We start from the raw sequence: 15,699 nt of genomic DNA on the forward strand, positions 1-15,699 counted from the left end.
CATTCTGTGTCAAAACAAATACAGTTCAAACGAATGGTTCAAATCCTTGACTTCCTTCAGGTCCAGGCCTTCCTATTGATTATCCATTAAGTAGAGGACTACCTATATTAAGCCACTTTTTGCATTAAGAGACAAGTGGGGGAGGGGTAGAAGAAACCAGCTAGGAGAAATAAAAGCACATTCTTACCTCGTTCGGTGTCATAGAGATATACGAATTTTTCCCAGTTATAGTATGTCAGAAGGCTTAAGATGGCTCCTTTCAGAGCTGGCCGCATCTGAATGACAAACTGAACCTCGGCATCGGTTGGAAAGCTAGGCGTGATGAAAGACGTATGCAATGCCCCGCAAAAGGACGTCAGTGTGTTCATTGACATCTGGTCATAGAATCCAAAGATGGCATAGACTCCTCTGGAGAACTGGGAGCAGACTAGGAAGGACAGAAGAACAAAGTAATTAGCATGGAGCAATGTCCAGCAGGAAGGATTCAAATGCTTTGGAAATAGCCATAGAGCTTAGACTTATATACCGCGTCACAGACCTCTCTAAGCGGTTTACAGAGTCAGCCTCTGGCCCCCAACAATCTGGGTCCTCATTTTACTGACCTTGGAAGGATGGAAGGCTGAGTCAACCTTGAGCTGGTCAGGATTGAACTCCTGTCAGTGGGCAGAGTTAGGCTGCAATTGCAAGCAACGGCAATAGCACTTAGACTTATATACCACCCAATAATGTTTTACAGTCCTCTCTAGGTGGTGTACAAGGTCAGCATGTAGCCCTCAACAATCTGGGTCCTCATTTTGCCAACCTTAGAAGGATGGAAGGCTGAGTCAACCTTCCTCAATGTATCACAGTTCTCAGATTTAACAAAATAACAGAGTTGGAAGGGATCTTAGAGGTCTTTTAGTCCAACCCTCTGCTGAAGGAGGAAGCCTACAACATTTCAGACAAATGGTTGTCCAACCTCTAGACACTAATGTAATTATTCAGCATTTGGTTTGATTTGACAGAATATTCTCAGACTTATCTTGGCTTGGTTAGAAACTTTACTGGAGACAAACAACATGTATCTTAAACACAACAGTGATTGCCCACCGAGGTCAAAATAAGTCAGACAAGTACACATCAATATCCCTGTGTTTAACCTCTAGACTTCTTCCTCCTGCCCTTCCAAATTAAGGATGGATGCTCATTGATGGATTACTTGATGTACTGGGTAGGAAACTGTATTATATTTACATTACGGTTCTCTTTAGCCTGAGAATCAAAAGTCCCCGTCTCACCAGTCTCAGCTCTCATCCATATTCCACATGCATATTCATATTTAGAATAGGAAGAGAATTAGAATAAAAGGCTCGTCAATTCTGAAGAGAGTTTAAATCACTGTAGGGTGATTCATGACTCAGAATAAGCGCAAGAGTATTTGGCGTCTCTGGAGATTCTCAATCATCCAGGTCATGGTTAACAGATAACAGATAATCAGAGTTGGAAGGGACCTTGTAGGTCATCTGGTCCAACCCGCTGCCCAAGCAGGAGACCCTACACCATTTCTGACAAATGGCAGTCCAATCTCTTCTTGAAGGTTTGATGATTCCTCAACAACTTCCGAGGGCAACTTCTGTTCCATCGGTCGATTGTTTTCACTGTCAGAAAGTTTCTCCTTATTTCCAGGTTAAATCTCTCCTTGTTCAGTTTCCATCCATTATTCCTTGTCTGGCCTACAGGTGCTTTAGAAAATAGCTTGACCCCTTCCTCCTCTCTGTGGCAGCCCCTCAAATATGAGAAGATGCTCTCCTGTCTCCCCTGGTCCTTCTCTTCCCTAGACTAGCCATGCCCAGTTCCTTTGGGTTGTCTCTTTCGAAAGGCAACTGGCCTTTGTTTTTCCTTGAAGACATTTCACTTCTCATCCAAGAAGAGTTCTGAAGAACTGAGGAACCTTCTTGGATGAGAGCTGAAGAAGCTTCTTTTTGAAAGGCAACTGGGCTTTGTTTCTCCTTGAAGACATTTTATTTCTCAACCAAGAAGAGTTCTGAAGAACCGAAGAAGCTTGTTGGATAAGAACCAAAGAAGCTTCTTAGATGAGAAGCAAAACGTCCTCAAGGAAAAACAACCTCAACATTGCCTTTTGAGAAAACACCATTGGCCCAACAATATTTGGTCTTGCTTTTCAGCCACTAATACACACAACTCCTGTTGACTGGACACCTTCTTCTCCCTTACAGGCCAGGCATCTTTCTCATCTGCCTTTGTGGAGTTCAGAAAAAGTAAGGATAGTAGAGCAGTGATTGCATTAATAGATCCTTGACTCTACATAAAATAGGCTGCAGACAGAATAACCAGCTCATAAGTGGGTTGTTAAATAAGCAATTTTGGGAAGTCAAGATGAAGCAAGCAGTCATAAAAATTTCTTTAGTTGAAACCCAGCTCCATCCAGCTTATCTCCTTAATAATTAGGGCTCCTTAGAACCACTTTCCAATTTTACGCACTTACGTTGAGTACTTATTATTATTTTTGGGTGGGGGGGCTTAATATCTTTTTTTAAAACCCACATAAAATCAAGACATGTTTATTTTAGCCTTTTCAGTTCAGTACATTAAAAGGCAGTCCTTCTGCCAAGGTAGGGAAGGGTGGTAAACCCTTAGAACGTGAGAAATTCTCTCTCTTGTCATGACAGTTGCTTGCCGATTTTTGTGTGAATGTTGAGACTGTGTTCCAGAAGGTGGAAAACACTCAAGGTCACAACTTTGCTGCCACCATCCTCACGTGCAAAAGCTGAGACCCTTTGTGGGGGTTGATTTAACATCTCCTGCAGTGGTGACCTTCTCTCCAGAAACCTCCTGAGATCCTGCAAAAGAGCATGGCAAGCTCATCACATTCGGTGACCTTGTGAGGTTTCTCCCATCTTGTGTAAAAACCTTCTAATTCATGAGCTGGAGGGGAAGGTTCCAGAAATAAACCACAGAGTCTCACAAGCCTCAGAAGGCCAACTCATTTGAACGCCACACCTTAGGGAAGCAAATGACTCCTTCAAAACACGATTAAAGGGTCAATCAATAAACAGCACAAGCTGGTCTGTAGAGATTCTCCGTCATCCAAGTCATGGTTGCTCCAAAGGTGTTTTTTTCAGGAGGCAACTGGATTGTCTTGTTTTTTTCTTTGAAGATGTTTCACTTCTCACCCAAAGAAGCTTCTTCAGCTCTGATTTGGATGGTGGAGAAGGGAAAGATTTATATTTTACTTTTAGCTGTGCGCTTTGGGATGAACACCCTCAAATGATGTGGGAATATGAACGGATTTCCAGAAAAATGGCAGACTACAGGAACCATTTGCCTTACTCAGATGACTCTGAGGACACAGATAAACCTCCAAGTGGCCTCAATGACCCGTTAGTAGACCAGCTGTCTGCAAGGAGGATAAATCCTTCCATTCCTCACCATCCAGTCAGAGCTGAAGAAGCTTCTTGGATGAGAAGCGAAACCTCTTCGAAGAAAAACCAGAAAGTCCAGTTGCCCCTTGAAAAAAAAAAAAGCACTTTTGGGAGAACCATGACCTGGATGACGGAGAATCTCCACAGACATCTTATTGTGTTCAATACCAAGTGGCATTTAATACACTTCAATATGGGAGATTCTGTTCTATATCTTATAATGGATGTATCTCCAATTTTCCGTAGAGGACTTGGTTCACATATTATCTGATCGTTGTTTGTATAAGAGCGTGAGAGACAGGTACCTTGGTTCATATATTAAATGAATGACCCATTGGGAACTCCATATTAAAGCAGCATACCTTATACAGGGCCAGAATCCAAAAACAACATTTAATACTCGAATCAAATGGTTTGGCTGAGATCGGGTCTGATTGGGGTAGATTGTAGGAGGGACACTGAAATATAGTTTTATCTTATTTTACTTATCCATATATCAAATGATTGTAGTTTACTCCAACTTTGTTTAAATTGGTTTTTCTAGGAGTTCAGTAATCATTTGTGTTTGGAACTCTGTGTGTTGATATGGCCCATGGGCTAATCAATAAACTAAGCTAAGATAAACTAAGATAAATTAAGCCACGCTAAACTAAACTAAACCTGCACTTTGGCATCTACATTGTACAATCATAGCTTCAACATTCAGAGAAACCACCATTCAGAGAAACCACCATTCAAAGGAACCCTCTTTCTGAATGAACCTTCTAAGTTGTCTAGATGTTTGTTAGAGATTTTGTTTTATTTAAATATGTTTATCCACTACCTGGGCACAGGTAATGCTGCAGAAACAGTCCTTTCTCAAAATGCTTCTCTATTACAGAATTTTGCTCCAAGCTCTCTCTCTCTCTCTCTTTCTCTCTCTCCCTCCCTCCTTCTCTCTCTCTCTCTTTTTTAATTTGGAAAACAAATGAAAACAGATTCACTTCTCTGGGTCAGTGGTGAATCCGTGGGTTCTGGAAGCAGACTGGGTCTTCCTTTGACTCACTTTGTTGATTTTATTTCCTTTTTTTTTTTCCTCCTCCTTGGGATTAGTTGTTTGTTTTATTTGCAATTGGTAAGCCATCTTAAGTACCACTGCAGCAGACGACAAAAGAAATCTGGGAACACTATTAAAAAAGAGGCATGGCTCTTTGTGTGTGTGTGTGTGTGTGTGTGTGTGTGTGTTCCTCCCCTCTCTTTTTGCATTCCGGAGCTCTGCTCACAAAGTCAAAATTTATGTCAACTCTGAGTCATGAATCTTCTGGCTTTCTCCCTACTCGCCCCCCCCTCCGCCCCCTCCCCCCTTGGCAATTGCCCAAATGCTGAAGATTATGCCAACATATGGTGGAGAGAAGAAAGTCAGGAGCTAAATTGGTGGCTTGATCTTCAAATTGCTGAATATGAACAAAGAGATGGTGTATTTTCTCTCTTTTCCCTCCCTTTTCCCTCCCTTTCTCTCTCTCCCTCTCTCCCCTTCCTCTCTCCTCTTCTTCCTCTCCCCCTCTCTCTTCCTCCCTCTCCCTCTCTTCCTCCTTCTCTATGATCCCTCCTTTTCTCCCTCCCTCCCTCTCTCTTCCTCCTTTTCTCTCTCCCTCTCTCTCTTTTGCTCCCTCTCTCCTCCTTTTCTCTCCCTCCCTCCCTTTCCCCCTCCTTTCTCTCTCCCCCTCCCTCTCTCTTCCTCTTCCCCCCCTTTCTCTCTTCCCTCTCCCCTTCTCCCCCTCCCTCTTTTTCTTTTATTCCAGGCTCTTCCTTTCATGGCGATTTTTAAAATTGTATTCGTGTTACTAATAGCATTAATATTAATAACTTTATCCTTCTTGTGATTTGAATGGGAACCTACACTTTTAACCCGAAAGTCTCATGTTTAATACCCACCATGCTTTAGTCTCTCCTGGAAATAAATCAGAAGGCCCCAGAATTAGGAATATCGTGATTTGGCGGTATCTAAGCAAACAGAAAAGGGTTTTAACTACTTAGCTATTTTAACTGTTTTAAGTCAGGCTACAAAAATAAAAAAAAAGCCCAGCTTTGTCTAATCTTCCATTCCGCGCAGGTGAAACTTCCTTGTTGTCAGCCAGTAAGCCTAGCTCATCAATCCCAAAGGCGCAGAAAGAAGACAATTAAAAAAGAAGAAGAAAGGGAGAAAGAGGAGTAGGAAACTGTACACAGATGAATGGCTTTGCTAAAACACAAAGTTAAGCCATGCAATTACAGTTAAAATCTCTTGAACTGCAGGGAGAAAAAACAACAACAGCCCGAGAACATCGTATTTGCTGCAGATAAGTTTAGTCTGGTTTGTGTTAAATTTTCAATCTTATGATCTTTGTTCCAAGCGATGCTTGGCTTTAGAGGTCGCGCCGAGCCTTATTAAGTTGAGCAATATATAGATTACAACACAGGCAGTCCTCAACGTTCAACCACAATTGAACGCCCAACATTTCTGTTGCTAGCATTTCTTGAGTTTTGCTCCTTTTTATGATTTTTTTCTGCCATTGTTGTTAAGTGAATCACTGCAGTTGGTAAGTGAGTAACCTGGTTGTTAAGTGGATTTGACTTCCCCGTTGGATTTGCTTGTCAGAGGGTCGCAAAAGGAGATCACGTGACTCTGAGGATGCTGCGACCAGGAATTAAGGAGAAACTTCTTGAACAGTGAGGACAATTCACCCGTGGAACGGCTTGCCACCAGAAGTTGTGGGTGCTCCATCACAGGAGCTTTTTAAGAAAAGACTGGACAGCCACCTGGTATAGGAAAAATGGTATAGGACCGTGATATGTGAACCTATGGCACGCGTGCCACAGGTGGCATGCAGAGTCATTTGTGCCAGCATGTTGAGTTGCAGGCAAACTTACCTCACTGTGCATGTGCGTGCCTCACAGCTGATTTTCGGACTTCCAAAGTCTTGAGGAAGGCTTCTGCAGGCTTCTACAAGCTTTGCAGGCTGAAAACTAGCCCCGTTTCATCACTTCCTGTTTTTCTGAAAATACCGGAAGTGATGAAACAGGGCTAGTTTTCATCCTGCAAAGCCTGCGGAAGCCTTCCTCAAGCCTTTGGGAGGCCAAAAAAGGCCTCAAACCCACCGAAAATCAGCTGTGAGGCGCAGTGCAGGTAAGGGGGCAGTGCGGTGGGTGGGGTTGCGGGGGATTGTGGCTCATGTGTAGAGGGTGTGTGTGCAGGGCACACATTGCCTTCTGGGTGCTGGCACATGAGTGTGAGCATGCAAGCACACACACAATTTTTGGCACAGCGCCCCAAAAAGGTTAGCCACTATGGGTATAGGGTCTCTTGCTTGAGCTGGACTAGAAGACCTCCCAAGTCCCTTCCAGCTCTATTCTGATCCAAGAGCTGTGGTGGTGCAGTGGTTAAAATGCAGTACTGCAGGCTACTTCTGCTGACTGCCAGCAATTCAGCAGTTCGATTCTCACCAGCTCAAGGTTGACTCATCCTTCCATCCTTCCAATCTAGTAGTCCAGTAGTCAACTCCAACCCTACTGGAGATGTGCATTTTTATATTCAAATTTTGGTTTTGTTTCCTGCTGCCTAATATAATTGTGCCTCAAATTTCAATTGTTAAGTAAGACATTGCTATTTTCCTTCCTTCCTCCCTCCCTCCCTTCCTTTCTCCATTCCCTCCCCTATTCATCCATCCATACATACCAGCTTAAGATTGACTCATCCTTCCGAGGTCGGTAAAAATGAGGACCCAGATTGTTGGAGACAAGAGGCTGACTCTGTAAACAGTTTAGAGAGGGCTATAAAGCACTGTGAAGCGGTATACTGTATAAGTCTAAGTGCCATTGCTATCATACCTTGAATCAATGCTCCAATTAGCAAGCCAACAGTTAAACAAGACTTGTATAGCAGAGAGAGGAGGAAGGAGAGAACAAAATTTCCTTTCAATTGATAATGTCTGATACCCGGTAGACAAGGGGTATAATGTAGTAATTTTGGTTTCTTTCTATTAACAGGAAACTTTGAACTGTTAGAAGAAAGCAAACCCATACGGAGCTATGGTTGCGCTTCAAATGATACAGTAAGATTCCATCAAACTCCCAAAGCATCTTTGCTTAAAAGCCTTCCTGGCAGAGATATAGTTATTACACCTTCCCAGGGTCTCCAAAGGATATTAATCAAGATTTTTTTAAAAAAAATCTAAAACCCATAGCTGGGTTAAGATTTCCTTGTGACTAATACATTGCCATCTCTGACATGAGCTTTAATCTGGAAGGCTAGCTGTGCTTTTCCCCGCTGGCTTTTGCAGCGGTGGGTTGGTCTTAATAAAGGAAGAATTTGGGATTGTTTTTCTTTTCTTTTCTCCCAGATCTCCTATTTTAAGGGGGAAAAGTCAAGATTGGGTCCCCTGTGTTATTGGTTAACTACAGTTTTTTTTTCCTCGTTCGGGTTGCAAACTCCCTCAAGGCTAATTAAATACAAAGATTTCTATTTTGTGAAACTTAAGGATAAACATGTTCAGAGACAATTCTGAATTCCTGGTAACATTGGTCCAAGAGCATCAGTATTAGCTTTTGTGCTCTCTTAAGACTCCGATTTCCACTGCTTCCGGAAAAGAAATGAGCCGATCACTGTTATTTCAACTAAGGAAAGTGCTAACAGTAGAATTTGGAGACACGATAAAACAAAAATGAAAAAAAGAATTGTGTAAGCTATAAGCAGAGCCAATTAGGAGCCCACTCAATTTTCTTTTGAATGTCTGGTTTGGCTCATAATTAGCTTGTCTGAATATCAAGCCCTTTCAGGAATTATAGCCATTATTTTCTAAAAAATGAATTTTGCAAGATTGAATGGCCCATCCTTTAATTTGGAATTCTGTCGAAGAAGAAAAGTTTTCATCAAAAGAACACCGGGGACAGGGGAAATCACTCCACACACACAAAAAGGAAAGCCTAGGGTTTAATCCCAAAAGTGCTTTTTCAAGAGGCAACTGGATTTCCTTCGTTTTTTTCCTTGAAAACATTTTGCTTTTCATCCAAGAAGCTTCTTTGGTTTAGAACTAAAGAATCTTCATGGATGAGAAGATGTTTTCAAGTAAGAAAAAACCTAAAAAAAGTCTAGCTGCTTTTTTTTTTGCAAAAGCACCTTTGGGACAACCATGACCTGGATGACTGTGAATCTTCATAGTCACCTGGGATTTAATGGACCTCAGTTTAGCTGACTGCATATGTATTCCTCCAAATATAATCCTGAAATAATGGACAAAATTTATTATAGGCAAACTAGCAAATCCTTTCCGTTCTGTAGTTTTTGTCCATCTAACAGATTAACAGAGTTGGAAGGGACCTTGTAGGTCATCTAATCCAACCCCCTCCCCAAACAGGAGACCCTACACCATTTCTGACAAATGGCAGTCCAATCTCTCCTTGAAAGCTTCCAGCAATGAAGCTCCCACAACTTCCGAAGGCAACTTATGTTCCATGTGTTGATTGTTCTCACTGTCAGAAAATTTCTCCTTATTTCCAGGTTGAATCTCTCCTTGTTCAGTTTCCATCCATTATTCCTTGTTTGGCCTTCAGGTGCCTTGGAGAATAGCTTGACCCGCTCCTCCTCTCTGGGGCAGCCCCTGAAATGTTGGAAGACTGCTCTCCTGTCTCCCCTGGTCCTTCTCTTCCCTAGACTAGCCATACCCAGTTCCAGCAACTGTTCTTCGTATGTTTTAGTCTCCAGTCCCCTCATCATCCTGGTTGCTCTACTCTGCACTCTTTCTAGAGTCTCAACATCTTTTTTTATAGTGTGGTGGCCAAAACTGGATGCAGGATTCTAGATGTGGAATCTACATCATTTGTGCAACAACATCAGGGTAAGAAATAATGCAAATGATGTAACAGGAGCATTTGCCTAATGGCAGAATGAGGCAAAGAGTGGAAACGGATGCAAACAGGATAATTTTGAATTAATGGGCATGACGGTTAAATGTACCCCATCTTTCCAAATGGTCCAATAAACAAGGGTTTGAGGTTTAGTTGTGGCTATGATTTTTGGCAAAAGAAGCACCAGGGAAAATAGATGATGGATTCCTCACCATCAAAAGATTGTTTGAGTTTACTAAGGATCTTTCCAAGCAAGCCAAGATCCAGACTAGCTTTTCCTAGTCCAGTGGACTTGAGATGTCAAGGTACATAACCTTTTATGGACAACGGGCCTTACCGGACAATTAAATGGAGCACCGAATTAAACAGATGTATCGACAATTGCACTCAAAAATGTGAATGAGATCAGGAGAAATTAAAAATGGACCTCCCTGAAAATAAATAAAATGGATCAATGCAGTGTCTCTCTTTGCTTCGTAAATTTCCTTTTCCTGGTTGTATTTTTTTTACAGTTTTTTTCCCTGAATGCCATCACTCCGCTAAACAAATAATTTCCTCAACATTGTCAAACTATTTACTAAGTCTGCATTACTATTACTATTAATCTTATTTTTCCTTTCACCGATCTCCTCCCACCTATGACTGTATGAATGTAACTTTGTTTCTTGTATCCTTACGATTTTTTATTATTATTTTACTGACTGTTTACTAGTATGACTTGATAGGCCCTAGCTTATTATTATGTTTTCTAGTATGATTTATACGTTTTATATGTTTCCTAGTATGATTTATAGTATCCTATAACTACTTCTAAGTGTTATGCCTATGATTCTTGACGCATGTATCTTGAGAGCATATAATTCTGTTCTATTCTGTTCTATTCTATTCTATTCTATTCTATTCTATTCTATTCTTAACATCACAATTGGGTAAGCACCTTCTCCATGCATATCCTTCAGGGGCCCTGTGTCCAATGGTAGGATTCAAATAATTTAACAACCGGTTCTCTGCCCTAATGATTCCTTCCAACAACCAGTTCACCAAACTGCTCAGAAAATTAACAACCAGTTCTCCCAAACTGGTGCAAACCGGCTGAATCTCACCACTGCCCATGTTTGGTCCTGCATCCGACTCACTCCCTGATACTTGGAACCCACTGCAACCCAAAAACAGCTGGAGATGAGAGCCCCAGATGTGGCATTCAGCACCAGTGCTCAGAAGGATGCCTTTCCCACATAATCATCTTCCTCTAAAAGAAAAAGCAAAAAAAAAAAAAAAAGCACCCAGCCACAGTATTATAGTTTCCTCAATGCAAATTATGCCTAATCAGTATTTATCAGGCTCAGTTAATTGGCACATCACAAAAGAGTTGTCTGAAGTAGTGTGTTCATAATGAGCACGCCAAACAACAAGGATGGCAATCAGACAATGAGCATCTGATTGCAACAAACAGGAAGTCGCTGGGTTTCCTGAATGTGTCACACTTCAGCGGAAGAGACACTCCACCCAATTGATGCATCCGCCAAAAGGAAAGGGAGGCAGGAGTGGGCCAAGGCAAGGTGTGCTGAAGTCTAGCAGAACAAGATTCAAGCTCTCCCCCAACCAGTGAGGTCAGCAAGAGGCTCTCGGAAAGTCCCCTCCCCTTACCTTACAGTGATACTTTTTGGGCAGGCAAGCCATTAGTGTGAGTCCATATAAGAGTCAGCCCTTTTTAAAAAACAGAATGGAGATAGGCCTTTCCATTTATTTTATTTCATTTATTTCTATCCCACCTTTATTATTTTTACAAAGAACTCAAGGCGGCGAACATACTGTGTATAGAAAACATTTCCTCCTGTTCTTACCCAAATCTGGTCCCAAGAGAACAAGCACAAGACAAAGGCAGCAGTATAATCTTTGTAAGTTTCAGCTAAGAATCCTACTTTCTTCACAGATAAAAGGCTGCTTCCAACTAATTAGCTCCGACAAGAAAGAACCTTGCCAAGTTTTTTCAAGTCTGACAAAAAACAACAGATAAGAAATAGTTTACAAGAGTCTTCAAATACCAATTGTAATGTCCACGAGGCTGAGTTCAAAACTTCTTTGCTTTCTGCAAAGTGCGTTCGTTCACAGCTGGCTTTTATCTTCTTGAAGGAGGGGCCATTACCTTGTAGCCTTACTCCTGAGTCACCCGTGCTGTTGTAACTGTTCTTTCCTCCAAGCAATCTTTCATTCATGCGCACTTGACACAGGCTCCTCGGGAACCTCCTCATTGCTGCTGCCAGCCCCCACAATCTCTGAAGGCAGCAGTCCAGTCCCTAATGGTCCTGGCCTCTCATCTGAGCCTTCGCTCTCCTCAACCGTCTGCACCTGCTGCTGGCTAACCACAACACTTCCTTCTCCAATTTGCCCCAGAACAATAACCCTGAGAGAGGGAGAGTGGGGGGGTGGGAGGGAGGGAGGGAGGGACTAGCCCAAAGTCACCAGTTGGCTTTCATGTCTAAGGCAAGACTAGAATTCATAGTGCCCTGGGATTGGCCCAAAGATACCCAGCTGGTTTTCATAGCTAAGACAGAATTAGAACTCACCATCTCCTGATGATTGGTCCAAAATCACCCAGCTGGTTATCATAGCTAAGGCAGGACTAGAACTCACTGTCTCCTAGTGATTGGTCCAAAGACACCCATTGTTTTTCATGCCTAAGGCAGGAAACTAGAACTCACAGCTCCCACTTTCTAATCTGGTGCCTTAACCCTCAGACCAAACTGGTTCTCAAGATTTACAGGAGCTGCGGTGGCACAGTGGTTAGAGTGCTGCACTGCAGGCTACTTCTGCTGACTGCCGGCTGCCTGCAATTTGGCAGTTCAAATTTCACCAGGTTCAAGGTTGACTCAGCCTTCCATCCTTCTGAGGTGGGTGAAATGAGGATCCAAATTATTGGATCCAAATTATTATTAGAGAGGGTTGAAAAGCACCGTGAAGAGGTATATAAGTCTAAGTGCTATTGCTATTGCTATCACATGGACTACACAATGGTGACTCAGTACTGGACCCAGATTTCATACAAGCAGAGACAAGAATATGGTTAGTTCAAGAGTCCGATATAAGGGCTTAGGGTCCCAGAATTCCTGGGGGCTCAGTCTGCGCCCTGTTCTCCTTATTCAGATCACATCCTTCCAAGGAAATTATGATGCTCGTTCTCCTGAATTCCTGCTATGCCGCCTCCAACCCAAGGAGGCATTTTGCAACATCCAAGGTGCATTCAATAACAGCATCCTTTACACTCCCTCATTTAGCAAACTGGAATTGAGCAATTTTACCAGTAGAGGAAGCAATTAAGTGAAGTGTCTCTTCAAACAAGGAGCAGTTCACTTCCTAGGCGGTATCAATTCCCCCAAAGAGAAGGAGGAGCTTTGAGTGCTTGTAGCCAGTTTTATTGTGCATTTTTAATCTTTCTGAACAAAACTGGGGGACTATAGCCCCCCTACCCAACCAACTAACCCAGTTATCCGTCAATGTTAGCTTTGCACTGCACAAAAGCAGCAGAAGCAACCAAGAGCTCACAAAACCAAATGGAAACAAGCGTTTGTTTCGTTTGCAAAGGGCATATAAATATAGTTAGCCCTTGACTCACAACAGTTCACTTACTGACCATTCAAAGTTGCAACGGCATTGGAAAAAGTGACTCATGACCATTTTTCACATGTACGACCATTGCAACATCCTCATGGTCACCTGATTAAAATTCAAACACTTTGCAACTCGTATTTACGACGGTGTCCCGGAGGCCACGTGATTTCCTTTGGCAACCTTCTGGCAAGCAAAGTCAATGGGGATTCACTTAACAGCCAGTTGTTACTAACTTAACGACTGCGAGTGACTCGCTTTACATACAGGGCAAGAACAGCTGTGAAATGGGGCAAGGCTCGCTTAGCAAATTTTTGACATAGCAACATAAATTCTGGGCTCGATGGTGGTCGTAAATTGAGAACCACCTGCAGAAATCATCCTGCAGGCAAGTCACAATAAAATGGAACTGTCCCAGCAGGATTCGTGGTCCAGGAAAATAGAGAAAGATTTTATATCGGGCGGAAGAGCATAAGATCAAGACATTCAAGAAAAGGATATCCAAAATATACAATCTTCTTTTGAACTTTAAAATGAAAGAAGAAATTGTAAAAGAAACAATGATAGCTTGGGTGAAAAATTTGGGGTATAATATTGAATTAGAATACTGGGAAAAAATGTGGGGGGAAACTATAAACTAACATTATCAGCAGGGTATAAAGAAAACGACACTGTAGAGCACTAAACACCAGAACAACTGGACACAAGGACAGTTTTTCCCCGAACGCCATCACTCTGCTAAACAAATAATTCCCTCAACACTGTCCAACTATTTACAAAGTCTGCACTACTATTACTATTAATCTTCTCATCACTCCTTATCACCCATCTCCTCCCACTTGTGACTGTATGACTGTAACTTTGTCGCTTGTATCCTTACAATTTATATGGACTGTTTCCTAGCATGATTTGATTGTTTATTGTAACCTATGACTATCATTAAGTGTTGTACCTGATGATTCTTGACTCTTGATGAATGTATCTTTTCTTTTCTGTATACTGAGAGCATTTGCACCAAGACAAATTCCTTGTGTGTCCAATCACATTTGGCCAATAAAGAATTCTATTCTATTCTATTCTATTTTTTCTATTCTGTTCTGTTCTGTTCTGTTCTGTTCTGTTCCGTTCTGTTCTATTCTATTCTATTCAAACTCAGAGAGGAATGACAGACTAGAGATATTTCCACGCTTTGTTTCCAGCACTGGTCCATATGCATGTCCGTCCTCTTATCCAGTTGTCACAGCTGCAGCCCATGAAGAGGATCAAGGCCCTCTGCTCCTGAGTAGACCATGTCTCTCCCTTATCCTCTCCACCCTGCGTGCCCTAGGATGGAGACGGGATCCCATTTTTTGAGCTTTCTTGACACTGTTGTTAAGCGAATCATTGCAGTTGTTAAGCGAATCTGGCTTGTGCATTGACTGTGCTTGTCAGAAGGTTGCAAAAGGGGATCATGTGACCCCTGGATGCTGCCACCATCATAAATATGAGCCATCATAAATATGAATGGGTTGCCAAGCCTCCGGTTTTGATCACATGACCATGGGGATACTGAAATGGTGTGGGCAACAGTCGTAAGTCACTTTCTTCAGTATTATTGCGGCTTCAAACAGGCACTACACAAATATTTGGAAGTCAAGGAGTTATACACAGCCTGGCAGTGAAGCAGAGCTGGTATTCGGCTGGTTCTGACCGGTTCTGGAGAACCGGTAGCGGAAATTTTGAGCAGTTCAGAGAACCAGCAAATTCCACCTCTGACTGGCCCCGCCCCCCTCTATTCTCTGCCTCCCATTGAGTCCCAGCTGATTGGCTGGGTCTTCTTTGGTTGCCCTGCACAGGAGAACGGAGCTGGAAAGCAGGTTAGGGGGGTGGGAAGGGAGTGGGGATTTTGCAGTATCCTTCCCCTGCCACACCCACCAAGCCGTGCACACCAAGCCAAGCCTCGCCCACCATGCCACGCCCACAGAACCAATAGTAAAACTTTTTGAATCCCACCACTGCAGTGAAGCTAGGCTCTATCGCCCTTCAAGGTTAAATAAAGGTTTTATTGGAAACTAGGAGAAGTCAGAAGATCAGTTACCACAGAAATCAGGAATACAGTCTGGGGAAAGAGGGATATTTCTTTGCCTGGGTCAGTGCTTAAATCCTGGGTAACTCTCTGCTTCCATTTCATGCTAATGGACTCCGGCCATGTTTACACAACAGTCAGCTCTGGCCTGAGGCTCTTGACATCTCACTCTTCACCCTCATGTCTGCTTATGAATATAATCAACTGTAGCTGAGGCATATTTGAACTTTTGTATTTTATGCCATCTATATATAGTCTCTGTGTATGACTGAAAGAGAGAGGGGGGAAGAAAGGGAGGGAGAAAGGGAGGGAGAGAGAGAGAGAGAAAGAGAAAGGGAGAGAAAGAGAGAGAGGAAGTGAAAAAGACAGAGAAAGACAGAGAGAAAAGGAAGGGAGGAGAGAGAGAGAGAGAAAGACAGAGGGGAGAGAGGAGGAAAGAGGGAGAGAAGGAGAAAGAGAGAGAGAGTGAAAGGGAGAGTGAGAAAGAGAAAAACACAGAGAGAGACACACAGAAAGGGAGTGGGAGAGAGAAAAAGACAGAGAGAGAGAGAGAGAGATGACGAATTCAAATTAGATAATTTATGCAACCCATGGAATGAAAATGAACAGTAAAATAACCCTGGCGCATTGAGATTTCTATGTCCAGAGCAAGCATCTGTTCCTCCTAATTTCCATTCCCAGTGACATACATCCCTCTGTTTTGACCAGCTGAAACACACCGGATCCACCAATATATTCTGCTAT

General features: G+C 42.6%; 1 protein-coding gene across 10 annotated transcripts in view; it reads right to left on the minus strand.

Annotated features, from left to right (window-relative positions):
• Positions 1-15,699, minus strand: part of GRIA3 (glutamate ionotropic receptor AMPA type subunit 3) — a 138,359-nt gene that overhangs the window by 103,389 nt on the left and 19,271 nt on the right. For all 10 annotated transcript variants that reach the window (XR_015745068.1, XM_087941092.1, XM_087941093.1 and 7 more), the window contains exon 3: positions 188-427. Coding sequence is in view for 9 of the 10 variants with exons in the window: in XM_087941092.1 (XP_087797218.1) it covers positions 188-427 (240 nt within the window). In the remaining variant the exon portion in view is untranslated. The remainder of the gene's footprint in view (positions 1-187; positions 428-15,699) is intronic.

This window comes from Pseudonaja textilis, chromosome 12 (assembly GCF_049901715.1).
Source record: "Pseudonaja textilis isolate UNSWEBS1 chromosome 12, rPseTex1.2, whole genome shotgun sequence".
Classification (NCBI taxonomy): Eukaryota; Metazoa; Chordata; class Lepidosauria; order Squamata; family Elapidae; genus Pseudonaja; species Pseudonaja textilis.